Here is a 27,338-nt window from a genome sequence, read left to right on the forward strand (position 1 = left end):
ATGAGTGAATGTTCTCTCCTTCCCCTTTAGCAGGTGTAGTCACGTAGCCGTCAAGTTCGCAGTGTTTCCTACATGAACGTGTGTGTGTGTGTGTGAGTGTGTGTGTGTGATGTTAGAGCCGACATGTTCTATTGTTGCATATGGTTATCATGATATTTATTGCGTGTTCAGTTGTAAGGGTTTTTGTGTTTGTGTACAGTATCTTTGATGGAAGTGTGATATTTTGATAATGTCATGTCAGCTGAGATACAGTACGTGTGCAAATGAAAGACTTCAAGAAAAAGGGAAGATGAGGAGAACAAAAATTTGTGCATTTATGATTAAATATTACAACAATAGAAAATGAAAATATCCTGCCAAATTGTTATATAGCTACCACAGCGCACGTTTTTGTGTGTAACTCCCCACCATGTGTCTTCAGATTGATAAAAACATACGATAATATTGACATTGTCTTCATATGATTATTTTTTAAGTGAATTTGTAAATGATAGAATTAGAAATTATAATGGTGTTGAGTATGAATTTATTTTTATGCTGTGTATACCATGGAAAAATTATATAGAGAGTTTATGTAAACTTGTCGTCTTACAGTTCACTCCTGTATGGGGGAGAAGCACAAAGTGATTGTACAAAATATTGTGAATGTTTGTATATTATAGATGCAATTTAGTATAATAAAAATCACAATCTTTAATCATAAAATTTGACTGTTCTTATTTATGTGTGTCTATTAAATACTTTCTCTACCTCCACTAGTACTACTAATACTACTAAAAATACTGTTTAGGGTATATGTATATATAATGTGCCCTACAGCACATACAGCCAAACAAACAACACAAACGGAAAAGACTTAAAAAGGCACAGACAAAAATAAAGATGTATGAAACAAGCAAAGAAGAACACAAACAGATATTAAAGGTTTTTAAATCATCAAAGTATTCAGAGCCATAATGTAGATTCAAAGCTAAGGGAGTGAAAGACTGTGACTAAAATGTATTTCACTCTTATGGTTTTGCAGGCTTTATGATGTTATTTAGCTATTCAGTTATTTTTTTGTACTTAAATACAGCGTAAACCACTTAGTTATAACGATTAATGTAATATTTGAGAGAACTAGCCTACTAAGACAACTGTGACCAGAACTACTGAGTTTTTTTTTTTCCAGTGTTCGTCAATCAAACTAACCTCCATCGTCACAGGTTCAACCAATCACACGGCCCGTTAGTCTGTGATTGATTAGCTCTCAGCGAATCACAGGGATTGTTTTGGCTAGCTGCTATCTGACCCATGCTAGGCGGCTGTACTGAAACCGAAACTCCAAACTTCCATCATCATTAAGCTAGCGGAAACAAAGGTGAGCGACTCCTCATATCAAAGTACCACAGACGAAACTGTCGTGTCTTGTTTTAGAGTTTAGCTGTGCCTGGTTAGCTAACGATTGAAAGGACTCGTATTTTAGCAACTGTGGCTAAACTAGCTGTTTAACAGGCGGTGTTGTGTCATTCTCAACAACAGGATTACTGAAAGCTAATATACAGCTAACCAAGCCGGTGTGAAGCTAAATGAACTTACCATCCGATTAAATGGTCTAATTTACAGTAATTCTGTCTTTATTTGTGGCTGTTTTAAGTTAGCTCCAGCAGTTAGCTAGCTACATTCCCACCGTTGAATGACAGCTAGCGTTGGTTAACTAAGCCCCCGTTGAGTTCACTCTATATTAACCAAAGGTTCTGTTCACTGGCATACAGTATTAACCCCCCTAACGTCCCATGCAATTCTTTCGCGCGAGGAGACCATGCCACCAAACCGCAATAATAAAATCGGATATTCTCATTCTGCCTGTCTTATGTACAAAATTATACATTATTAAATTTGACTTGAGACAGTCTTGAAAACAGTAGATGGCGATCTTAAGTTCGGCATACATTTGATCCAGTTACTACAGTTGTTTTATCTTTGAAAATCAGGTTTCCCAAATTCCAGCCTCCTTACCAATACGCATTACTAGATATTCTACATAGTCAAAAATATGTGGACACCCGAAAATGTTATCCGTATGTGACTGTCATACCAAAACATAATCTGCTGCTACAACAGCTTCCTTTTTATGAAGGCTTTTTTGCAAGATTTGCAACCTGGCTGCAGGGACTTTGTTCTGATTGTTCTCATTACTGATTGAAGGACAGGTCTGCAATTTTGTCTTCAAACAGTGCTCACATGCCCTAATGAACATGAAAAGTTATGGTAGGTTGTAATCATTGTTTCTGTCCATACTCTCTATGAAGAGATCCCTTATCAAGGTGAATTCAGTGTATGTGATTAAGTGCAAAATCCATCCATGTTGTGTGCAATTTGCTTTCCTAAGTTCGTCTGAAGCAAATATATAATATCATGCTTAAGCAGCGAGTTAGTCAGATCAAGTGCATATTTACAGTTCTTTTTGTGTCAATTTCCCTCATGTTTTTGTGCATAGTGACTCCTTGCTGAGTTGAGTGGATGAGTAATAGAGACAGTACGTGAGTGGGACAGTACTTTAATGTTTTCATTACTTTTCCAATCAATTGATCATTTAGATTATAAAATGATGGACAATAGTGAAAATGTCCCTCACAAGTTTCCAGAGTCCAAAGTGACATTTCAAGTTCTTTGTTTCGTAGGAGCAACACTCCAAAAATATTTTAATTGACTATGACTAAACAATTAATTCTAAAATACTCAGCCATTATTGTTTTGTTGATTATAAATGAATGAATATATAAATGATATAAATGATAAAGACCCCTGGAGTGTCCACATACTATTTTCTATAGTGTACCATAGGAAATAATCATCAGTCCCAAAACTTTCGCATTCAAATGCTAACTCAAATACTTTGAATGTTCATGAACATGTGTGTTCTCCATCTGATAACTAGTGCTGTCACTCCGGAGGGCTTGGTCAAAATGCCTCAAACCAACAAGTCAGCAAGCGGGGGCAGTGTGCCAGGACAAATATCTGCTCCCGATCAGGGTGAGCCGCCGCCACAGGAGGCCAGGAACCAGGTGGCTGCTGGAGCTGTAGGTGGAGGAGCCGCTGCAGAAGACCAGGGAGACCCAGAGATCATCAAATCACCCAGTGACCCGAAGAAATACAGGTGGGAAAGAAATCTCAGTCATAGAGGAAGTTGCACATCAGACAGGTTGTTGTGATAGTAGATATGTGATTTTAGCATAAATTCAAAAGATAAACTGCTCTTAAATTTGCACATCCATGTTCTTATTGTGTGAAAGTGAACTATGCTGCGATATACTGTACTGAAACAATCTATACATGAAGTGACACACGATATGTGATTTAGATTTATTAAGTTAGTAACCATGGTAACACATGATGTGCCACCATGCCTTTATGTGGCTTTTCCTTGACACATCGGAAAAAAGTAGCTGGAACAGAGGTGTGTTGTGTGTTGTTTGTGCTGTTTTTCATCCTGCTTTTACCTGTTCATCATTTTTCATAAATTTAATCCAATAATGCAACAATTATGCAGCGATAATTTTTTGTTTCTTGGTGAGCTTTTTGTGGTACTGGTTGGTGGCAGTAGCGTGCAGAGAAGAGGAGAAATGTGCCCACAAAGGCAGTGAAGAAGACAGCTGCTAACTTGTGGATGTAAACAATGCTGCTTTTCAAATGTTTTATAAGGAAGGAAATGCATTCAGTGTGTTTGTTAGACCTCCGCCATTTTTGTAGATCCTTCTTGGATGTGTGCTGCTTACGGTCTGGAACCTGGTCGCTACCTTTTCCTAAAGTCCTGTTCTCACCTCCACACTATTATGGGCTGGAGGCTACAAACCCACTGCCCAAAGGTTGCAGCCCGACCGCAAATAAAGCAGAAGAATGTAAGAAAATACAGACAGAGGTCAGCGTCTCTGCAGATAAACACACCGCTGCACACGTCTAGTGGGTCATAACTAATGATTGAGAGGTGTTACTTTTGTCTATACTTTGTTTTTTAGGAAAATCCCGTATAGTACATCTTTAAAATTTTTAAAGACGCGTCATGCTTGTAATCCCAATTTCAGTCAAATCTGATGCTCCTCATAAATGCAGAACTTGCCTGAGAATCATCATGTTTTTAAGTTTTCTTCAGTATTAAAGTAATCCAGTGACAGTTGTCTGTACATCCATGCATCCGCTGCAAACAGGAGCCGCTAATAGCTAATTCAGCATTATAATATATATGATATAATATACATAAATAGAAACAAATATAGACCTAAAAAGACAGGGCTCACAGTTGCTGAGGCAACAACATACTTCCTGTGGACATGTGTGGGGAAAATTGTCTCAGTTAATGTCAAATGAATTTAATGTAATATAATGTTAGTGAATTACAGGTGTGAAAGCCGCCATTATCTCCTCGGCTACAGCGAGTGTCACGCTGAAGTTGTTGTGAGCGACGCTGTTGGAACATTGATGCCGATCCTCTCTCGCTCTCTCTGCAGATATATCGAGCTGACCAACGGCCTCCGAGCGCTCCTCATCTCCGACTTCAGCGGGGCAGACGGGAAGGGAGGCGGTGAAAAGGCGGAGGACAAGGGAGACGCAGAGGACGCTGAGCAGGAGGAAGAGGAGGAAGGTGAGGAAGAAGGTGATTCTGGCGAGGGGTCGGAGGAGGATGAGGAGGAAGACGAAGAAGAAGAGCAGGACAGTGACTTTGATGAGCTGGATGAGGAGAACACAGGGAAGAAGAAGAGAGGGAGCTCCGAGAAGCAGGTGGGTGACGATGAGTCAGTCTTTGGAAGCAGTTAAAGTTTGTTTAGTTCACACAATCATACAATCTGTGCAGTGTTTAACTTTGAGGTCAATTATTTTGTCATTGACTCTATTTATATTATTATTTTGACTTTATATTTGTATTGGCCAAAAGGTTTGGTCTGAAGTTAATTTAAACACAAGATACTCGTGCTCAAACAGAGGATTCATTCTCAGTGAAGAACCTTGGAGCTCTAATCTGCCTCTATACCTGCCAAAGAGCACTGATTCCTAACACGTCTCTGGGGGTCATCAGGTGGAAACCTCCCTTCAACGGTGTTTCGCCTACTTAGTCCCACAACACCTCCAGGAGGCTAGGCGGTGAACTCCGGCGTCCCAGAGTCACCCCCCCTAGTGCCCTTTCACACTGCTCCTACACAATCCAAACAGCACTGCCACGTTCAACTGACCCAGGCCTGTTTAGGAGATGCTCCAGGTAGTGGCCAGTACCGATGCTACCATTTAGCTAATGCTAATGCTAAATGCTAACCGCTACCTGCTAAGAGGAACAGAAGAAGACAATACAGCTAGATTCACCTATACTGTTAATGTTAACTGCTAGATGCCAATGCTAACTGCTAAGATACTATCATACTACCACCGCTTTAGCTATTGTTAGCTGCTACAATGCTAGCACAGGCCTAGACTCAGAGTGTATTTCTTATTGTCAACAAATCCCATGAAACACCAAAACCGACAATGTGTTCCTCCTTCTCTTGGTAATTTCTGGCTTCCTGTCTGTAGCTCTCAGCTCCGAACACAGTTTTTGGATAGTAATGGACCTCTTTGGCATAGAAGATAGAATATATGAGACTTTGAACACACAAACAATACTTACTGAAGTACACAAGTGTTGATTCACGTCAGGGGAGCTTTCTCGATGTCACAAAATATGTTTAGTGTAACTGAAAAGCAGCAGATTCTTCATCTTATATCATGTTGTCTTCTTTGTTAACTGTCGCCATCAGAATACAGAAAAGCTGACGAGTGTGTATTGTTCCCACGTGCTGTCTCGCCATAGCCCCGACATACAGGTGCTTGTCTGCTGCTACGTTGACCACAACCCTGTAACACGCAACCATAAATGCTAGGGATGCACGATAACTGTTTTTTAAAACCGATACCGATAACACACACATATACCTAACATCATGACATCAATATCACAAACAAAACCAAAACCAGCGGCGCACAGTGAGAGGCGGTTGCTACGCAACGTACGTGTTTACTTTCAGAGCCGCTGCGCAGTGAGAGATGCGACAGACGAGTAGACTAATTTTAAATCAATCAATAAAATGTGTTTTAATCACTATTTTATGTCACATTATTGAATGCTTTAGTAGTGAGCCGTGTTCTAAGCGGGATAACGAATAGTGAGCAGGTTCCTGTGGAGAAATAAACCCCACCGCTTTGTGTCGGGCGGCTGACCAGGTTTGAAGTATTAAAGCCCGTGCTGTTTCTCCCTCCTCGTGGAACTCGCTCGGAACATTTGTTTGGCATATTTCCTGTGCCAAACAAATGTTCCGATTATCGGGCCGATAACAGGAAATATGCAATTTGTTTGGCATATTTCCTGTTATCGGCCCGATAATTATTGTGCACCCCTAATAAATGCAGGTCAAGCCTGAGCTTGCTGGATGAGCGTATGTAATGTATGTGTGTGTTTCAGGCGGCGGCTGCTCTGTGCATCGGTGTGGGGAGCTTCAGTGACCCAGACGACCTGCCCGGCCTCGCCCACTTCCTGGAACACAGTGAGTCCAAATCCAAATCCAGTATCAGATCCATTTAATGAATCACAATTCACCAGCCTGCGGAGAGAACATTAACTGAACAACAGCTAAACGCTTCATATTAAATATCTTAGCTGCAGCTAATTCTGTAAGCTGTTTGTCTGAAGAAATGAGAAGCCTCTACCTGAATGTTTTCTGTAATAGCTGCGTTTCCGTCCAGATGTATCATGAGTTTAACTATTCAGACAATCAGCAGAAGAAAATGCAAATAAATGCTTTTTTTAAAAAAAAGATGCAAAAACCACCTCAAGTGAGCGTAAAAACTTCTTTTTTTTTGCCAAATTAGGAAGTTTTTTTCCTGCTTTGTCATTTCAGCATTTTGTCATGTGATACTTCAAAATGTGCGTAAAGAGACATTGATGGAAACACAGCTACAGCTCTTTGCTAATAAAAATAGTGGTGAGAGATAAAAGGTGATCTTGATATCCTCTTCGACTGTCCTCTAAACTCTAAATGATAAACACACCTCTGTTCATCTGTTGGTGTCACGTTTTCCCGTTAATCTCCCCCCTGACTTCTCTTTCTCTTTGATTTCCCCCTGCCTGATGTTCAGTGGTGTTTATGGGCAGTGAGAAATACCCAGCGGAGAACGGTTTCGACGCCTTCCTGAAGAAGCACGGAGGAAGTGACAACGCCTCCACAGACTGCGAGAGGACCATCTTCCAGTTCGACGTGCAGAGGAAGTATTTCAGAGAGGCGCTCGACAGGTGAGGCTGGATTCAAAGCTCTGTGACTGCTGTTTGCTTCAGCAGGGACGCGCTGGGAACGCTGAGCCTTATTTCCTTTAACTTTAAACATTTTAAGATGCTTTTACTACAAAGACAAACACCAGAACGGTCCTGAGACTGAGGCAGAGAGCTTACAGGTCCAGCATGTGACTGACAGTGAACCGTTGGCCGGTACGCAGGGGTTTCCTGTCAGAACATGAGGTTCTGGGTGTCCCCCCTGTTGGGAAGACCAGCGTCCTGTGTATGTATGTGTGTGTGTGTGTGTGTTGATGGCAGCTCTTTTTGGGCCATCTGGCTCTCTGACGGGAGGTCAACCGGTTCATTAAAGATCACCACGATCACCGAGCCGCTCTCCAACAGGCCAGCTGACGTACTCTGTGCAGCCATGTTGGTGCTGTTGCTGTTTTTAGCCGGCGTCCCCTGAGGCGTCCCCTGAGATTCCCCAGTGCTTCTGCACTCAGACACACCCCCCCCACCGTTACAGGCAGAGTCCACCTCCTGCTTACCTCTGCTTTTTTCCACCAACACTTCAGGAATCATTTATCGTCATTACACAAGTTTCCAAGTGCAACAAAATCCTGTTCGGTTCCACCCGTCCCAGAGGACACAGAGGCACAGAGGACAGTTCAAATAATCGACATGGGGAGACAGGGACAGGAGGACCGCGATGCAGCCAGAGGGCGGTGCATCGCTTACTTAGATGAAAAACAAATGAAAACAGGAGGGGGAGGGAGAGGAGAAAAAAAGCTAATCTCAGACTGTGCCCATTGGGGGGGGCACAGTGTGGACTTGGTAAAAAAAAACCTCGGCACAAAGCAACATTTCAGACATCATAACAAGACTGTAACACCTGCACATGTGGGTGGGGGAAGGAAGTTAGGGAGTCACGGCGCAGTCGCCCGGGGGAGGGCTGCAGCTCCTACAGGGCGCCGGTGAATGTCCCAGAAGGAGGTGGGGGTCGGAGCATCTTGTCTGCAGAAACATCCAGGAGAGTGGGGAGGTAAGCGTCCTTGAGAAGGCCGTTCATGTCTGGGAGCCAGTGGAGATAACAGATTGTTTTGGGAGGGGCCGACGCTGGAATTTCTCTGTCTGGCCTTGAGTCTCTCTGGTCTCATGGTGGCTTGCTCCAATATGTCCGAATTAGCGGCCAGATTGAGCCGAGCCGAGCCGAACCGAGCCGACAGCTTCTCCAAGTTGGTATCCGACCGGCGAAGGAGCTCAGGAATCGCATCCAGTTTGCGATTGAGCTCACAGAGCGCTTGAGTCAAGGCGAGCAGCTTGCCAATTTCCGCCAGCGTCTTCCTTATTATGCAGTAGATCAGGTAGCCGCCAAAGCCAAACAGCAGAAAGCCTGAGATCATAAATCCAATTCTGTATACGTCTTCAACATCCTCAACGGAAAGAACCGACAGACACACAATCCTCCACTCCTCCCAGGAGTCCAACGTGTAGCCGGCTGTGAACGCTCCGTCAGGACAGGCGGGTTCTCCTTCACCCATCTTCATTGTGGAGTAAATATGGTCAATGGCATTGAGAGACCAGCTGACCAGATCCATAGTTTAGACAGAGACCGCACAGGACAGAGAGCAGTAGCAGGGTGGAGAGGGCAGGGAGGGAGCGAGAGAAAAAGCGTCCGCCTTCTTCGAGAGCCAAGGAAGAAGAACCACTTCTACTATACTGTAAGAAAAAAGACACACATACTGTAACTGTGTGTGTGTGTGTGTGTGTGTGTGTGTGTGTGTGTGTGTTCCAGGTGGGCTCAGTTCTTCATCTGTCCTCTGATGATAGAAGATGCCATCGACAGAGAGGTGGAGGCTGTGGACAGCGGTGAGTCCACACTGATGCAAACTGTTTGTTTTCACACGGTTATGATCCTTACGGTCCGAACAAACCACCAGACCTTTCAGCGAGAGCCACACTTTGTTGTTGTTGATGTTTTTCTGTCTTTCTCTCTGTCCTTCGTGGCCCTTTACTCGTTTCTCGTTCAGAGTACCAGTTAGCGAGGCCGTCTGACTCGCATCGTAAGGAGATGCTGTTTGGGAGTTTGGCTAAACCAGGACACCCTATGAGCAAATTCTGCTGGGGTAAGAACACACATGCAGGCTTCAAAAGTACGTCTGTGCTAAATCCCTGAGGTTTGTTCTGTTGTTTCAATGAAGGAAAAAAAACATTTAGACACCACAAGAAAGAAATATACAAGGGTTTAAATTGTCTGGAATACAGATACTGTTGTGATGCCTTTTCAAGTCTGTTTCAGAAATCATACATTTATTTTCAATTTCCACTTTTTCCAGTAATGAAGTTGTCACATAGTTAATTCTAGATGTCTGTCTGAAGTTTAAAGTCCTATTCTTAAGTTGATGGACCTGGAAAGGAGCGCTGTCTTCAGATTTGATGTCACATCATGATTGAACATCTCTTCCCATCAGGTAACGCTCAGACATTAAAGCACGAGCCCAGAGAGAAACAGATCAACACCTACCAGCGGCTCAGACAGTTCTGGAAGAGATACTACTCTGCACATTACATGACGCTGGCTGTTCAATCCAAAGGTACTCACACAGACTCACCAGAGATGGTCACAACCTTAGGGCATCAGCACATGTCTGCCGCAGCTTGTTTTGGACGTGCAAAGACTTAAAGCCCGCAGCAGTCCTGTGAGACTCTAATGCTCATTAAACACCAGAATGTAAGCTTATTGGATGGATGAAAAATGGAGAAACAATTAAATCCTTCCAACAACAAAGTCCTGAGGAGGAAAAGTCAAAAGTGTTTATCCTCTGTATGTTGGCCCTTCATGAGCTGAATGCAAACTGTTTTTGATGACTTTGAGTTTGTGTTCCTAACAAGGTGAATGCAGTTATTATAAGTTGCTTTTGTCTAATGTATAAAATCTATGGAATGCTAATGCTAACATGCTAATGTCAGCATCCACCTTAAAGAGTAGAGAAGCTGAAAAGCTGCAGTGTTGGTTGTGGTTGCATCCCTAAAAGGTTCCATATCATGGTCATTTTCACGTTCATACTTTTATTTTGGAGGGTTTACTAGAAAACGTTTACATGCTTTCATGTAAAAAAACTTATTTTTGTCTCATACTGTCATTGCTGCAGCGCCTCTTTTCACCCTCTCTCTCAAACACTCCATTTTAGTGCCTGTCTCTTTAAAGCCCACCTGCCAAAAGCCCAGTCTGCTCTGATTGGTCAGCTCTCAGCCACCATGTTTCCTCAGCTCTGGGGGCGTGGCTGAGGGTGGTGACTTTTTGAAACTTTCATGATATTTACATAACTCCTGGACTCTCTAATGAAAAGATGTGGAAGTCTTTACTGTCCGTATCCTTACCCTGCAGTGATGTCACTGGGTACTGACACTGAAGTACACCTTACATCACTGCACTGAGGGCAGAGGTTAAACCAATCGGAGGTCTGCAACAACATTTTCTGCTGTTGTCTTGTTGTTGTTTAGAGACTCTGGACACTCTGGAGCAGTGGGTGAGAGAGATCTTCATCAAAGTTCCCAACAAGTAAGCCCACATCTCAAACACACACCTTGTAGTAATTCCTGGTAGCATAAAACACTCACACGAGATTCTCTTCTTGGAACTTACAAGATCTGGAAAAGCAAAGGCATCGTCACTATAGCAGATCTTTACATCAACAATACTTTTGCTACCTTCACACTGCTGAAGGAAAAGTACACACTCCCACCTTCACATTTTTTCTGTTACCTCCAGATAAGAGCTTATACCCGCACTAATATATCAAATTTTGAATCATGTCCAGCCCCCAATGAACTGCATAAACTTGTGAATCAGGCCCCTGACTCAAAGAGACTTGTCTCCCGATTTGTGAATTTTTCGTAGCATATAATCTGGTCTCCACACATTGTTTAAAGGAAGCCTGGGAAAGTGAACTTGGCATTTTAATCAGTAACGACAGTTGGGAATCTAGTCTCAAAACTATTCAACTTATTCAGTTTAAAGTACTCCACAGGCTACATTATTCCTGCACCAAACTACACTCATTTTTCCCTTCTGTTTCACCAACTTGCCCAAAATGTAAATCTGCAGAGGGCACCTTAGGTCACCTCTTTTGGTTTTGCCCAAAACTAAACAAATTCTGGTCAGACATTTTTAAATGCTTTTCTGATGTTTACAACTGTGACATCCCACCAGACCCATACACTGCTATTTTGTGCGGAACCCAGTATCTAGTATCTCTACCCCTCTTACAACGAAAGACAATACAATATGGCATGGTTGTTGCAAAGAGGAACATATTATCCCTTTGGAAAAATGAAGATGTCCCTTCTTTCAAAACACGACTAGCTGAACTTACAGCCTTGCTGCACATGGAGAGAATCCAGCATAATACTTCCTACAACTCTGCAGAATTTGACAAAATGTGGCAACCTTTTCTATTTTATTTATCCAAAACTAACTAAAGCACCTGTTTTGTGGCTACGAATCTGACTGTTTTTATAACCAGTGTACATGTACTGTATTTATGTATAAAAATGTCTTAGATATTTAGCTCAGCCAATTTGGTGCTGATTGTTTTGCTAACTGTTATGTTTTTATATCCTTGGAGAACAAGTTTCTGGTTTGGTTTTTGTTTTTGTTTTAATTTGTTTGTTTATTTAAGGTTCCCTTGTTGTTGTGTTGCGTTCTTTTGTGTTTATGAAACTGAAAACATACAAATTAAAAAAAATTCCAAAAATAGGTCGGGCTGCCATACAAACTATTACATATCAACATCAGTACATAGTGTTGTTCACTGTATTATGCTATGTGTATATGTGAAGTATTTAATACTGCTTGTTATATTCTCCATCAGTGAGTGGCTGCAGCAGGGTGATTTTTAGCTGTGGCAAAGACTTTGAGGATGTTAGCTTGCTTTCATATCTGGACACAGCGTGAAAATTTTCTCATGGTCGGTCTCAGAACGTTGTTTAACACTCGACATCCTGCAAACATTTACACACAGCACCGTCCTCCCGAAACACAAACTCCTCTCTTTGGTCCACGCCGGCTGGAATACACCAACCTTTACTTTAGCTCTTGTAGCTAGCGGGCCTGCCACCGCCTGTCGAGCCCACTCCAGCAGTGTTCCTTTTTTTTCCCACCTGCACCCTGCGAAGAAAGCAACGAGTACGAGCCAATCAGAGGCAGAGTAGAGTCTCTGCAGGTCGGGGGCAGGCAGCGCTGTGACAGAGGTGATGTGACATGTGGACGAGAGGGAACATTCCTCTGTTTGTGTCATTGCCTACAGTTAACGACACCTGATATTGATCAGTAACGATAATCGCTGATCAGGTAAATGTAATGTCTTTTTTTTTTTATATGTATTTCCAGCGGTGAACCTCGACCCGACTTCTCTCACCTCCAGGAGCCGTTTGACACACCAGACTTCAACAAACTCTACAGAGGTCAGATGCTGTTGTATCGTTGTTATTATCTGATGTAGTATTTGTAGTAGTAGTTGCAGTAGCTGTGGTATTATTACTGCATATCATGTGGATGTAATCTGATACTGAAGAATGAAGAAACTGCACCGTTGGTTAAAATCTGTTTTTGCCACATTAATACAGATGAAACATATTCATGCAGATTTACAGTAATTTTCTTCTGCTTAATTTGTATTGAATACATTTCTTACATTGCTTCATGGTGTAGTTCTGCTTATTATTTCCTTTTTATATCCCCATCTGGTGTTTTGCTGGCGTTGCTGTAACACCTAATTAACCCCCTGGGGATCAGTAAAGTGTTCTGCTCATTGAACTGAAAAGTATTCTTTCTGTAATTCCCTGTGTTACATAAATAAGGTTTAAATAATTAGTAAAATCAAATTTTATTATCCTGATTTTCATCTAATTAATTTTGCAGTTCTACAATCTGATTATCCTTTGATCTCATTTTAATGTGACGTACTAACTAATACATAAATGTGTGCTGCAGTGGTTCCTGTGAGGAAGGTGCACGCTCTGACCATCAGCTGGGCCGTACCGCCGCAGGGGAAGCACTACAGGTGAGTCTGCTGTCAAACCCTCCACCAGTGGAGATGCATAACAATGTGCAAGTTAATATAATAAACTTTGTTATTAGACAATATTAGTACAAAAATACAAAGTGTTAAAAACTAGTTTATCGGAAGACTTTGAATCTGATCCCTCTCATGCCGACGCTCAGATGTCAGTCTGTGGGATCACCTCTCAGTCAGATGAGACTTCACGGAGTGTGTTTTCTTTTCAGAGTGAAGCCTCTTCACTACATCTCCTGGCTGATCGGACACGAAGGAACCAACAGCATCCTGTCTCTGCTCAGGAAGAAGTGAGCTGTAGAAAAACGAACCGATGAAAAACTGGCACTAAAAACTGAATATGAGCAGGATGTTTATGATGTGTGTGTGTGTGTGCGTGTGTGTGTTCAGGTGCTGGGCTCTGGCTCTGTTTGGAGGAAACAGTGAGACGGGTTTCGACCAGAACACCACCTACTCCATCTTCTCCATCTCCATCACCCTCACTGATCAGGGCTACCAGAACTTCTACCAGGTCAACACACACATGCACACGTTCTCTTTCTATGCTTGTGAGGATCCTCATTTGATATCAAGGTTCAAGGTTCAAGGTAACTTTATTGATACCCGTAGGTAGATTTGTTTTGCAGTCTGGAGAGGGCATCTCAAACATTATACACAACATTTAGAAACACAGGACACATACAGAAGACAGATTAACAGCAGACATTGACAGGTACTCCCAGCAGCTCACTGATCATGGTTAAAAGACTAAAATAAATAAATAAAAGTCATTAGATATCACTAAAAATGCCAAGAATGCTAAGAAAACATAAGAGCATGATACAAGGGACAGTAAAACAATGATAAATAAATAAGTAAGCAGGTTAAGACCACGTTAAAATAGGACAGACGTCCTATTTAAAAGAGAAACAGCAGCAGGAACAAAGCTGTTCCTGTAGCGAGTGGTGCTAACTCTCGGCACTATGAATCTCCTTTTTGATGCTGGAACTCACTTGCCGGGGGATGGGAGTCATCAGTGGAGATGGAGCTGGCCAGTCGCTGTACCTGCCGAGTGTTCAGCGACTGCAGGCACAGCTGTGACTCCCCAATGAGCCGACAGACCATATATAATATAATAGATATAGATATAATGTGTCTGAAATGAAACAAAAGCAATGAAACGCGTTGTTTCTTGTTCATGTAGCTGTACTTAATTATTCCGTTCGACACACAGTTTAACTAAATTTGTTGCTTTTATATCCTGAAAGTCAGCGTACATTTAAAAAAGCAGAACTTAAAAGAACGTTTGAACGTCTCGTGGAAAACAGTTGTTGTCGTATTCCTGCAGAGAAGATGATGCTGCTGCTGTAACTTCACTCAGCCGTTTAAATAGTCACTAGATATAAATATAGTAATAATAATAATAAGAAGCAGTGTTTGTTCTGCGTTTCTTCAGTGTTCTGTGACGCCCACACAGCATTGTTTTTCCTCTGTGCAGGTGGTCCAGTTTGTGTTCCAGTACCTGAAGATGCTCCAGTTTCTGGGCCCTCAGCAGAGGTCAGACTGCACACGAACACACACAGTAACAGTCTGTCTCTGCAGCGTAACACATCTGTAAAAGCCCCATCAGAGACCTGTAAACTCTTTCAGTCCCAGGACAAAACTGTGCTTTTTATGTCCTACTTCCATTTATCAGCCCCTCAGAGTCTCACACTCTGTGTCACACTTTCTTTTTCAGGATTATTTAAAACTGAAGGCTTTGTTTGTTGTTTTAAAGGTTTATGATGGATTAAATGAATATGGAAAAGAAAAATGCATTATATCAGACTTCTGAAGATATAGAATACGTTTGCTCATCACAGAACTGATCAGTGACATCTGGGAGATTTTAGGTGAAACTGACAGAAACTATGATCTCACAATGGCCTCAGAACTAATGAATAACACAGGCGAGAAGTAAAACAGCAAAGATTTACTCCAAATCAAACACGTCACTGGTTTGTCTGACTTCATGTGAACAGTTCACTAAAGCTTCATCACCAGGGAGGAACATCTGCATCTATTCAGTGAACTCTGCTTGGCCTCATTTCCATCAGGAAGACTGAGACACTGTGATGCTCAGATGCTGCTTTGATTGACATTAACAGTGGAGTGATTATATTAACACAGTGAGTTTAAGCTACAGTAAATATGCCGACGGCTCTAAAATAAGAAACTAGGATTTGAAGCGTAGATCTATGAATTTTAATGTATTTGATAATTATAAGACGAGATGGGATTCACGCTCTGTTTCTGTAAAGCCGAGGTCTGTCTGCTGCATCAACATGAGTTTCTCTTCAGTGTCACCAGCATTAAGATTCTTAAATGTTATTATTGACTCCACCAAACTTGCTCACTTCCTTCTATTTGATATCACTGATTCTCTGTGTTCTTTTAAAGGATAACTTTTGTTTTTAACAACCTGGACCTTATTTGTCGCATTAAATACGACCATTTACTCCCCCAGACAACTTTGGTGGCATTTGGAGTCGTTTTGAAGAAATTAGCCCCAGAGGAGCGGCGCGTATATCCGTATAATGCGAGTACTCGGGGCATCCATGCGCAGCCTCTATATAACACATAATCTGCAGAAACTCGTTCATATTCCAATATTTTGTTCTGATATGCTGGTGCTATTCCCCTCTGAGCCCGTGGTGGCATGTTATCAACACCCGCCGTCTCTAGACAACTACCTCTGACGTGGATGATGTCATTACCGAACGCCGGGCGCTGCAAGCAGCCAGCCACAACACGGCTGACTCTGCGGCGGTCGGCTACGAATACGCAATAATGAACCACAGCTGTGCCAAACTACAGCTAAACTAGCCGACCGCCGGCCCAGAGGGGAACAGCACCAGCATATCAGAACTAAATATTGGAATATGAACGAGTTTCTGCAGATTATGCGTTATATAGAGGCTGCGCATGGATGCCCCGAGTACTCGCATTATACGGATATACGCGCCGCTCCTCTGGGGCTAATTTCTTCAAAACGACTCCAAATGCCACCAAAGTTGTCTGGGTGAGTAAATGGTCGTATTTAATGCTACAAATAAAGTCCAGGTTGTAAAAAACCAAAGTTATCTTTTAAGTTTTCAAATAACTCCAGAAAGCCAACAACAATCGTATTATTTTGAGATGAAAGCACTGATTTTTGTACATTTTGTCCTTCTTTTAATTATTTAACGTCTCTTTGCTTTATTAAGTTTTATATTTCAATAAACTTCCTTTTTTCAGGATCTATGAGGAAATTCAGAAGATAGAAGCCAACGAGTTCCACTATCAGGAGCAGGTAACCCTGAATCAATGCGTTCACAACCAGATAACAACACACAGGTGTGTCAGCAGGTGATTTACCGTCAGGTGTGTTCCAGGTTAATCTGCTTCATCTCTGGGATGATTTTTAATTCATCAGTTGATCATTAAAGCGACAGTAATACTGATGATAAGGACAGAAATAATCAGTTTTAAATTGGATGAGATGTGCCCTCAGGATACAAACACAAAACAAGTTTTTACCTGTGTGTGTGCGCGTCTGTGTGTGTGTATGTCTGTATATTAAGTTAAAAGTTTTATTAAAAGATCAATTATTTTGCTTTGAAGTAGCCATGTTTGTAGTTATCTTTATCAGTTGATCTTAAAATGAGCCAATAACGTCTCAAGCAGCAACACAGACATGAAAGCTGTTTATTTGCATGAATCAGTGAAAGTCAATGGTAACGTTAATGTTTTAATAAAATGTAAACCTATTATTGATAACGTGATCAAACACGTGGTCTCTGGTTTCGTCTGCACTGACAGACGGATCCCATCGAGTTTGTGGAGAACATCTGTGAGAACATGCAGCTGTTTCCCAAAGAGGACTTCCTGACCGGAGACCAGCTCATGTTTGAGTACGACCCGCAGGTAACCAGGGCCGCAGGACCCAGATCTGATCCAGGATCAGTCTGAGAGCTCAAAATCACTCCCTGTGCATTCAATACGACACTAAATTTACCCTCTGAGTGTAAATTTATACACTCAGATGGTAAATTATGCACTCTGTAGAGCCTGGGTGTTGACATGTTGACATGAGCCCTCTGAGGAACTGTTACTATTTATTTATTTATTTTTTATTTATTTATTTTTACATTATGTGCAGTAAAGATAAGTGTGTGTGTGTGTGTGTGTGTGTGTGTGTGTGTGTGTGTGTGTGTGTGTTCAGGTGATCAGTGCTGCTCTGTCCCTGCTGACTCCTGACAGAGCGAACCTGCTGCTGCTGTCACCAGAGAACGAAGGTCACTGCCCACTCAGAGAAAAATGGTTCAGTACCTGCTACAGCATGGAGGGTACGAGACACACACACACACACACACACACACACACACACACACACACACACACACCTCCCCTGTAAGTGTGACTCCATCTGTTTCTTGAAAAGCAAAGGCAACATGTTGCACATGGTAATCAATCATATTGATCCTAATGTAGCACATTGCAATGAAACTATAGAAATGTGCTGATTGATTAGTTATTAGTTGATTAAAAAAAATCAAATACTGCAAAATATAAATTATTTATGACTATTTCTCTATTGTATAAAAAGGGTCAACTGGAAAGGATTTTTAGATTTTAGACACTTCCTCCATATGTGCCCTGGATGCAGCGAGTCCACGTTCAGCTGATTTATGACCACAGCGTCTCACTCGTAGCTCTGTGTCTCTGCTGTCTTTAGGTTCCAGGCTCAGCTTTCAATGTAAGTGAGAGCAGAATATAACTGTGAAACAGGCGGTACGATAGCACAGAGCACTTCCATGTCAGACACGCAGGTGCAGTGTTCTGCTCTGTGTGTTATACATGATGGAAGAGCCCTCCCTGCTGACCTGAAGGAGTGAGAAACCTAAGAACATTGTACTTCTGTTGACTGTGGGTGTGTTTGTTTTGCTCATCAGACATCTCAGAGACGTGGGCTCAGCTCTGGGCAGAAGACTTGGAACTCAACCCTGAACTCCACCTTCCTGCTGAGAACAAGTTCATCGGTCAGTAAAACACAATGTGCACGTGACACCTCACAGTGATGTATTGTTTACATGCAGGACAGAACGTAACGACTGCAAAAGAGTACCGACTAAAACGACGACTCCAGCTGTTGACACACTCACGATTGTTCTTCTTCTTCGTGCTGCAGCGACGGATTTCACCCTGAAAACGTCCGACTGTCCGGACTCAGAGTTTCCTGTCCGGATCACCAACACTGAGCGAGGCTGTCTGTGGTACAAAAAGGACAACAAGTTCAAGATCCCGAAAGGTGAGTCCAGTTATCAAATGAGCCTGAAGCTGTGTGAGCGCTAACAGAGTTTTTAAAGCTGCGAAGCAGGAGATGTTGTTGTGCGTCTCTAAACTTTTGAAGCAAATCATTTTCACAGATCCTTGAACTTTTTTGTGGAAACACCGCATCAGACACAAGAAATTTAGTATATTTGTCTGAAAACATGTGGAGGAGACGCTGGTCTCATGAGCTCCCCTGCTGTAGTCTGGTCCTGTCCAACTCGAGCCTCAGCATGTTAAACAGCTCCATCTGGTGGACAGTGTCAATCACTGCTGCTTTATAAAACTAGAGCTCTGACCTGATGTGAAAACTGGATATTATCCACATGTGATATGGTGGGTATGAGTCCTGCTAATGCTACAAACAATAGGCTCATTCATATATAACTCATATATATATATATATCATACATATCAAATCTATCAGACTGAATTTTGGGGAAATGTGTCATATAACTTCAATGAAAAACTGAAAAAAAGCTTTATTTTTTATTACAAGAACCTGCTTCATTTATTTGGTCACGAGATGAGCCGCTGGTATAAAAGTGTCTGGTGGACAGTTCCTACGTGGGGTTTTAAATACAGTGAAATCATAAATGACTCATTCTGTAAACGTCGGTGTGAAATGATCACGTTGTTTGCTGTCTTTCAGCCTATATTCGTTTCAACCTGATCTCCCCAATGATTCAAAAGAGTCCTGAGAAGTAAGAGACCGTCGATACACATAAACACCGTTCATGGAAAAATCAACCATCGTGGATTTTTGATGATGAATTGATCTTCTTATTACTGTGTGGTTCCTCTTTCAGTCTGGTGCTGTTTGACCTCTTTGTGAACATCTTGGCTCACAACCTGGCAGAACCAGCCTACGAGGCCGACGTGGCTCAGCTGGAGTACAAGCTGGTGGCCGGAGAGCACGGCCTGGTGATCCGACTGAAAGGTTTCAACCACAAACTGCCGGTGAAGACGTGCACACACACGCACACACGCACAGTATTTGACTGTTTAATTAGTTCATTTATATTTTGGATTGATAATCAAAGTTGGTAAATTTTGCTGCCCTGCTGAATGTAGGGCAGTAAAAAGCTGAGTATTTCCCTGTATAACTGTGGTAAAGCAGAAGTATAACTAACTTGGGTGCTCCCTGGTAGAGCACCTGCTGTGTATTGATGCTGAGTCCTTACTGCAGTGTTCAGGTGCAGCCGGAGGCTCTTTGCTGCCTGTCACCCCCCCTCTGACCCCTGACCTCCCTGTGTCTCTCCAGCTGTCACTTTATAAATCAATAACAAAGCAGAAACTAACTTAGCAGCTTAATGTGCTGAAGTGCAGTACTTGAGTTAATGTACTTTCCTCCTGGCTGGTGTTTCAGCTGCTGTTGAAGCTGATCGTGGATCATCTGGCAGAGTTCAGCGCTGAGCCGGGCGTCTTCACCATGTTCTCTGATCAGCTGAAGAAGACCTACTTCAACATCCTCATCAAACCTGAGAGACTCGGCAAGTACGTCACACACGCTGCAAACACAGACACTGCAAACATTCACACGCTGCAAACACACACACGCTGCAAACACACACACACTGCAAACACACACACACTGCAAACACACACACACACTGCAAACATGCACACACACTGCAAACACACACACGCTGCAAACACAAACACAGACTGCAAACACACACACACACTGCAAACACACACACACTGCAAACACAGACACACGCTGCAAACACACACACAGACTGCAAACACAAACACACTGCAAACACAGACACACTGCAAACACACACGCTGCAAACACACACACGCTGCAAACACAGACACACACTGCAAACACAAACACACTGCAAACACAGACACGCTGCAAACACACACACGCTGCAAACACACACACGCTGCAAACAGACACACACTGCAAACACACACACACACTGCAAACACACACACACACTGCAAACACACACACACTGCAAACACACACACACACACTGCAAACACACACACACACTGCAAACACACACACACACACTGCAAACACACACACACTGCAAACACACACACACACTGCAAACACACACACACTGCAAACACACACACACACTGCAAACACACACACTGCAAACACAAACACACTGCAAACACACACACACTGCAAACACAGACACACTGCAAACAGACACACACACTGCAAACACACACACACGCTGCAAACACACACATTGCAAACACACACACTGCAAACACACACACTGCAAACACACACACACACTGCAAACACAAACACCTGCAAACACACACACAGACTGCAAACACACACACACTGCAAACACAAACACGCTGCAAACACACACACACTGCAAACACACACACACACACTGCAAACACAAACACACTGCAAACACACACACACTGCAAACACACACACACACACTGCAAACACACACACACTGCAAACACACACACTGCAAACACACACATTGCAAACACACACACTGCAAACACACACACTGCAAACACACACACTGCAAACACACACATTGCAAACACACACACTGCAAACACACACACTGCAAACACACACACACACTGCAAACACTCACACACTGCAAACACACACACACACTGCAAACACACACACACACTGCAAACACACACACACACTGCCAACACACACACACTGCAAACACACACACACACTGCCAACACACACACACTACAAACACACACACACTGCCAACACACACACACTGCAAACACACACACACACTGCAAACGCTGACACTTTCTCTGGATGGCTGAAATGTTTTCTGAAGTTTCACCATCATCTCCCTTCTGTAGAGACATTCGTCTGTTGATTCTGGAGCACTGTCGCTGGTCGGTCATTCAGAAGTATCAGGCCATCATGAAAGGTCTGACCGTCGACGACCTCCTGACCTTCGTCGGCGGGCTGAAGGCGGAGCTGTACACGGAGGGTCTGGTGCAGGGAAACTTCACCAGCACGGTGAGACACTCTGACATCTGTGCTGCAGGAAAACAAAGTTCAACACAACAATCAAACACAACAGTTGCAACAATGACAGCAAATGTGTCATTCATGGGTCGAGGCTTTTATCAGACTGTGAGGTTTCCACTCCGGAGTTTAGTTTGTCAAAGCTTTGAATGACTGCATTTAAAGAGTGACTTCACTTGCTTATCTAATATTGTTATTGATCAACTCTCTGGTCTATAAAACAGTGAAAAATCTCCCCCGCTCCCGCCCACATGTTATATTGTTCCTTGTTATTAAAAATCTGGATTAGCATTTAACGATCCTGCATCCACAACACTGATGTGGAGATTAAATTGTATCGAGAAGTGAAGTTCTGTACCATCTGCTTTTCCAAATAAAAAATTGAATTTAAAAAAAAAAAAAAAAACTGAAAAATCTCCTGCCCCCCCTCGTGGCCCAGTGTTTGAAAAACGCGCGCTAAAGTGCCCCCTGGGAGCCAAAACACGCGCTAAAGTGCCCCCTGGGAGCCAAAACGTGTGCTAAAGTGCCCTCTTCAGTGGCGAGGATGCGCTATGTGCCCTTTTTTTCCTTTTCGCCCCTGCCCTTCAAAAAGTCTGTGCACGCCACTGCTCAAATGATCAATCTATTACAGCGTTAGTGTCGTCCTACATCACAGCTGGGTGTGGTCACAAGCACAACAGACCTGTGCTCTTATGACTTACTGCAGCTACGCTCATCCTCCTCCAAAGTCTGATGTGGAGTTACTGTTTAAAAATCAAAATGTACATTTAAAGCTGTCTTCAGTGTCTTCAGAGAATCTACAGAACTAACTGCCGTCAGTGGGATTATCACCTGTTCAGTGACGTCTGTGCTTCATTCAGACTAACTGGGATCCTGTTCTTTTGGTGTTAATTGTTATAAAATGTAATTTTTAGAACCACGTTTCCGTTTGAAAAGTTCAGGTTTGATCTCATGAAGTTTGTTTCTCCAACAGGAGTCAAAGGAGTTTCTGCAGTACTTCATCGAGTGAGTATCCAGAAAGTTTTTACTGCACTTTCATGTTTGTGGTGGTTTTAAAGTGAGATCTCCGTCATCTGATAAAGTAGACAGTCACACTCTTAAATAGCCTGAAACTTAATTTCCCTGGTGTAGGATCAATAAAGTTTTATCTTCTCATCTTCTCAGAGGACACAGAAAAAAGATTTATCATTAATGTGAAGAAAAAAAAACGTGTTGCATTCATGTAAAATGGGTTGAGAGCTGAAATATCACAACTCAGTGTGTCTGAGTGGAGCTGCAGAGGAATCATTCAGTCACTCAGTTCAGAAACTCGTCCTCCAGCTGGTTCCAGTTCAGACTGGTTTGTAAATGTGATGTTTGTCTCTGCAGTAAGCTGCAGTTCCAGCCTCTGTCAGCAGAGGTCCCTGTGTTGTTCCGGGTGGTGGAGCTGCCTCAGAAGCAGCATCTGTGTAAAGTCAAATCTCTCAACAAAGGAGACGCCAACTCTGAGGTCACCGTCTACTACCAGGTAGGAGTACTTTCTCCTGATTATACTTAAATACTTTTACTCAAAGCAGGAATTTTACTTGTGACAGTATTTTTACAGTGTGGTATTAGTACTTCTACTGAAGTAGAGTGTTGTAGTATTTTTTGGGGTTCAGGGAAACAAGGGGTTGGACCCAAATGCAGGAAACCAAGCAGAGCAAAGAGAGAGCAAAGAGAGAGCTTTTCAACAGAAAACAGAGGACGAGACAAATCCAAGTACTGCGGAGAAATACAAAAACTGACCTGAGAACAAACAGCAGAGGATCCTTGAGTGATGAAACACACAGTTTTCAGACAGGCAGTGAAACAAAACATGACACATGAGCAGACAAGCTTTGAAAATGCACCAGAAAGCCAAACCCGAGGATGGGAGTACTTCCTGGATCTCAGCCACTCGTGTCGCCTTCTTCAAAGTCACGTTTCTGTTTGTTCTCTTGTGTTTTTGTGTGTTCTTGTTGCAGTCGGGGCTGAAGAACCTCAGAGAACACGCTCTGATGGAGCTGATGGTGGTGAGTGTCGACGTTTAAACACAAAGCAGCGGTGAGTCCTGTGAGTGTTGTCGGTCATGTGACGTCTGTCTGTCTGCGCAGATGCACATGGAGGAGCCCTGCTTCGACTTCCTCAGGACGAAGGAGACTCTGGGGTGAGTGTCCTTTCTGCTGAGCTCACAGATCCGTCTGATGATGGTGTTTCCTTTGAACCGTCCAGTGTGTCATGTCGTTTCCTGCAGGTACCAGGTGTACCCGACCTGCAGGAACACCTCAGGGGTGCTGGGTTTCTCCATCACCGTGGAAACGCAGGCCACCAAGTTCAGGTGAGCTGACCTTGGTCGACCTCTCTGTATGTGGAGCTCCAGAGTTTTTAAACACTCCTCCTCTTCCTCGTCCCGTCTGTCCTCGCAGCACAGAGTTTGTGGAGGCGAAGATCGAGGAGTTCCTGGTCAGCTTCGGCGAGCGTCTGTCGAGTCTGAGCGAGGAGGCCTTCAGGTCCCAGGTGACGGCTCTCATCAAGCTGAAGGAGTGCGAGGACGCCCACCTGGGAGAGGAAGTGGACCGGAACTGGTTTGAGGTGGTCACACAGCAGTACGTCTTCAAGCGGCTCAACAAGGAGGTGAGAGGCGTTGTGAAGCTCCGTGTGTGTCCTCCAGTATGAAGCTGCTGTAGAGGTCATGATGGTTTCTGTACAAAAACACTCAGCTGTCAGAGCTGTTTCATTTTACTGTTTATTTTCAGACATATCTAACATCAGTACTCTAATTGGCCAAAAATATATAGACACCTGGACATGTGAAAGTTACCTGAGCACAGTGTGTGACTTGCACTTATAAACAGTGGCGTGCATAGACTTTTTGAAGGGCAGGGGCAAAAAGGACTTCACTTGAGCGCGCGTTTTGGCGTCTAAGAGGTGATAGCGCTGTGGGGACTTCCTGGTTTCATACTTGATTGTTTTGTGATTGGCTGAAGCTACAAAACAAAACCACAGTCAGTTAAAGTCTCTGGCTGCCGTTTGGGCCTTAAGTTAGTGAGTGAAGTCATTAAGTTTACAGTAACTAGCAGCTAGTTTACAACAAACTATTTACCATTAAAACACAGGAAACATCTGTAGCACCATCAGGTCTAATGATAACTAATAATTGGCAGCATTTTGTAAGTAAAGTTAGTTTTTCATACATACATGGAGGATCACACAGCAGCTGGAGAGTTTACAGTGTTCACAGCTCCTGTTCTGGACTCGTCGGATCCTGCAGTGTTCAGATACTGTTCTGGACTCGTCGGATCCTGCAGTGCTGCAGCTGGAGCTGGAGCCATTTTCTCTAATTACGACTCTGTATGTCACAATGATGAAAGTTAGACCTGATGGAAGTTCAGAACAGCTCGTGTGGCTGCAGGTCTCTGGTTCTGGTTCTGGTCCCGCTCTGTGGTTCTAACCCGCTGTGGTCTCGCTGCAGATCGAGGCCCTGAAGCTCTTCAGCCAGGAGGAGCTGGTCTCGTGGTTCCTGGAGCACAGAAACACCAGCAGCAGGAAGCTCAGCGTTCATGTGAGTGTGTTGTGTTCACTGCCCCTCTGCAGGTTTGGGAAAAGCAGGTTGTGATGCAGGCGACGTGAAATATTTAGACTCTGATCCGTCTACGTGTGTTTTGTGGGTCAGGTGGTCGGTTTCGGGGCGGAGGAGAACGACGCAGCGGAGCAGAGCGCCGCCGCCGGCCCCGACGGCGCCGACAACCCTCCGTCCTCGGCCTACGGCGAAGTGAGCGAGCTGACCTTCCTGACGGCCTCCTCGCCATCGCTCCAGGACGTCACGCTCATCACCGACATCAGAGCGTTCACCTCCTCCCTCCCCCTCCACCCCTACCACAAAATCCTCAGCTAGGTCAGCCTCACGGCGACGCGACAGGACGGAGAGTCATGTGACGTCCTCGCCGTTTCTTTGGTCAGAGATGATCATGTCACCGTGGAAACAGCTAATCAGAGAGGACGCTGTTAGGGCGGACAGAAACGTGTGTTTAGTTATTTTGTTTTACGTGAGTGGTTGTAATAATGCTGCATTCACATCCCGTGGGAATATTTTGTTTCGGCAGCGCAGAACCACTGTAGATACGCTTAAAACGCTCCTGAAAAGTGACAAACCCAAATCATCAGTGTTAGAAAGCTGCTGACAGAGCGCAGCCTCTCCACGCCAGCTGGTCGCTCAGTCAGCTGGTCGCTCAGTCAGCTGGTCGCTCAGTCAGCTGGTCGCTCAGTCAGCTCGCCATCAATCAGCGGATCAGCAGACAGCAGCGACTGCTCCTCTGAACATTGAAGTTCTCCTGAACATCAGTTTCGCTTCACGTTTCGCTCAGCGAGGCCTGATCAGCTGCACGATGATCAACCCCAGAACACTCAACTCAGTGTGCACAGAAAACTACAGTCGTGGCGTCTCCGTAGATTTAAATGAGCCTGAATGTGTCTGTTGTTGCTTTTAACTGTGAAAGGATTTGTACGATTATTCCCCGGTGAAGTGAATGCAGCGCGATGACTCAGGGCTCTGGTTTAAATTCAGTCTGTTATGAAGAAGAAGAAGAGGAGGAGCAGAACTCCCACTTTAATGTCGCTGCAGCCAGTATCACTGAAAACTACTGTTTTTACTCCTGAGTTTATATTTGCGTGCTCGTACTGCTCTGACGGAGCCTGCAGATAAAATATCACTGACGGTGAACGAGACTGTGACGTGTGGTCAGGATGAAAGTCCACAGAAACATTTTAATTCCTTCAGTTTACATTTCAATTAAAAATACCTTCATTCAGTAATACGTTGTAGTTCAGTTGTGTTTGATTGTTCTGTCGTTGAGTTATTATAATAATTATAGTTGTAAAAACAGAGACGACAGATGAAACTGAAGCCTGTTTCAGTTCATTGTGTCGAAGCTTAAACCAGGTCGTGGTGATGATGATGACGAAGCTTCACTTGTCTTCGTTCGGTGTGACAGTTCAGTGATGTGATCATTAGAATGACGAGAAGAGACGAGGGACACCAGAAAGACGTCTTCATTAGTCTGAGAACATTAATAACTGTGTTGTAATAAAAGTTATCTGATAATTTCATGCAAATCGTTCTTTAAACCAGCGACTCAAACGTTCCTCAAACACAAAGCACGAAGGTCGACTCTTCATCGCTGCGTCGCTCCTTCGCGCTCCTCCTCACAGGTCATTTGTCTGCTTGTTCGGCGGTTTTGTCCTCAGCTTGAAGCGGAGAGGTGCAGTGTGTCCTGAAGGTGGCGCCAGAGGGAAGGTCATGTGACCAACGTCTCCTGCGCGGTGGTGAGATTGACTCTACGTTGAATTTATAAGATAGAAAATGTTTTTCAGTGTCGTTGAAAACATGAATCACCCTGAAAATCAAACCAAGAACTCGCTGCTGACGGGTCATTAAAAGGAGGAAGTATTCAGATCATTTACTGAAGTAAAAGTACTGAGACCACAGTAAAAGTACTGTTACAAGCTGAAGTCCTACATTAAAAGTGTATAAGTGGTTCATGTCAAAGCAGGATTTTACTGTTGGAGCTGGTTGAGCTTCATTTGAACTAATGATTCTTTTCACTCTGGATCAATCAGCTGATTATTTCGTCCATTAATCGATCGATCGTTC

General features: G+C 43.4%; 1 protein-coding gene across 2 annotated transcripts; it reads left to right on the plus strand.

Moving 5' to 3' along the window:
• Positions 1 to 1,323: 1,323 nt before the first annotated feature.
• On the plus strand, positions 1,324 to 27,233 carry LOC121605153 (nardilysin-like). Of its 2 annotated transcripts, XM_041934949.1 has the most exons (31): positions 1,324 to 1,360; positions 2,921 to 3,139; positions 4,488 to 4,758; positions 6,467 to 6,548; positions 7,141 to 7,294; positions 9,069 to 9,142; positions 9,304 to 9,399; positions 9,745 to 9,867; positions 10,778 to 10,835; positions 12,666 to 12,739; positions 13,269 to 13,338; positions 13,563 to 13,640; positions 13,741 to 13,861; positions 14,828 to 14,886; positions 16,606 to 16,660; positions 17,170 to 17,274; positions 17,573 to 17,696; positions 18,303 to 18,389; positions 18,539 to 18,658; positions 19,331 to 19,382; positions 19,488 to 19,638; positions 20,048 to 20,175; positions 21,517 to 21,679; positions 22,662 to 22,693; positions 23,057 to 23,195; positions 23,674 to 23,721; positions 23,803 to 23,855; positions 23,943 to 24,026; positions 24,115 to 24,322; positions 25,161 to 25,250; positions 25,362 to 27,233. In XM_041934949.1, the coding sequence occupies exons 2-31, from the start codon at positions 2,949 to 2,951 to the stop codon at positions 25,581 to 25,583; spliced, it is 3,312 nt and encodes a 1,103-aa protein (XP_041790883.1). In that variant the 5' UTR covers positions 1,324 to 1,360; positions 2,921 to 2,948; the 3' UTR covers positions 25,584 to 27,233. The 2 variants fall into 2 exon arrangements, with proteins under 2 accessions (XP_041790883.1, XP_041790884.1); XM_041934950.1 differs by lacking the exon at positions 25,362 to 27,233 and having other exon boundaries at positions 24,120 to 24,322; positions 25,161 to 25,253.
• Positions 27,234 to 27,338: the final 105 nt, after the last annotated feature.

This window comes from Chelmon rostratus, chromosome 4 (assembly GCF_017976325.1).
Source record: "Chelmon rostratus isolate fCheRos1 chromosome 4, fCheRos1.pri, whole genome shotgun sequence".
NCBI lineage: Eukaryota > Metazoa > Chordata > Actinopteri > Chaetodontiformes > Chaetodontidae > Chelmon > Chelmon rostratus.

What these genes read in the sequence shown, in the direction of transcription:
- LOC121605153 (XM_041934949.1), top strand. Translation starts at nt 2,949, where the DNA reads ATGCCTCAAACCAACAAGTCAGCAAGCGGGGGCAGTGTGCCAGGACAA. An exon ending in GAGGGAGCTCCGAGAAGCAG is followed by an intron (nt 4,759 to 6,466) that starts GTGGGTGACGAT and finishes TGTGTGTTTCAG; the next exon opens with GCGGCGGCTGCTCTGTGCAT. An exon ending in CAAGTTCAAGATCCCGAAAG is followed by an intron (nt 18,659 to 19,330) that starts GTGAGTCCAGTT and finishes GCTGTCTTTCAG; the next exon opens with CCTATATTCGTTTCAACCTG.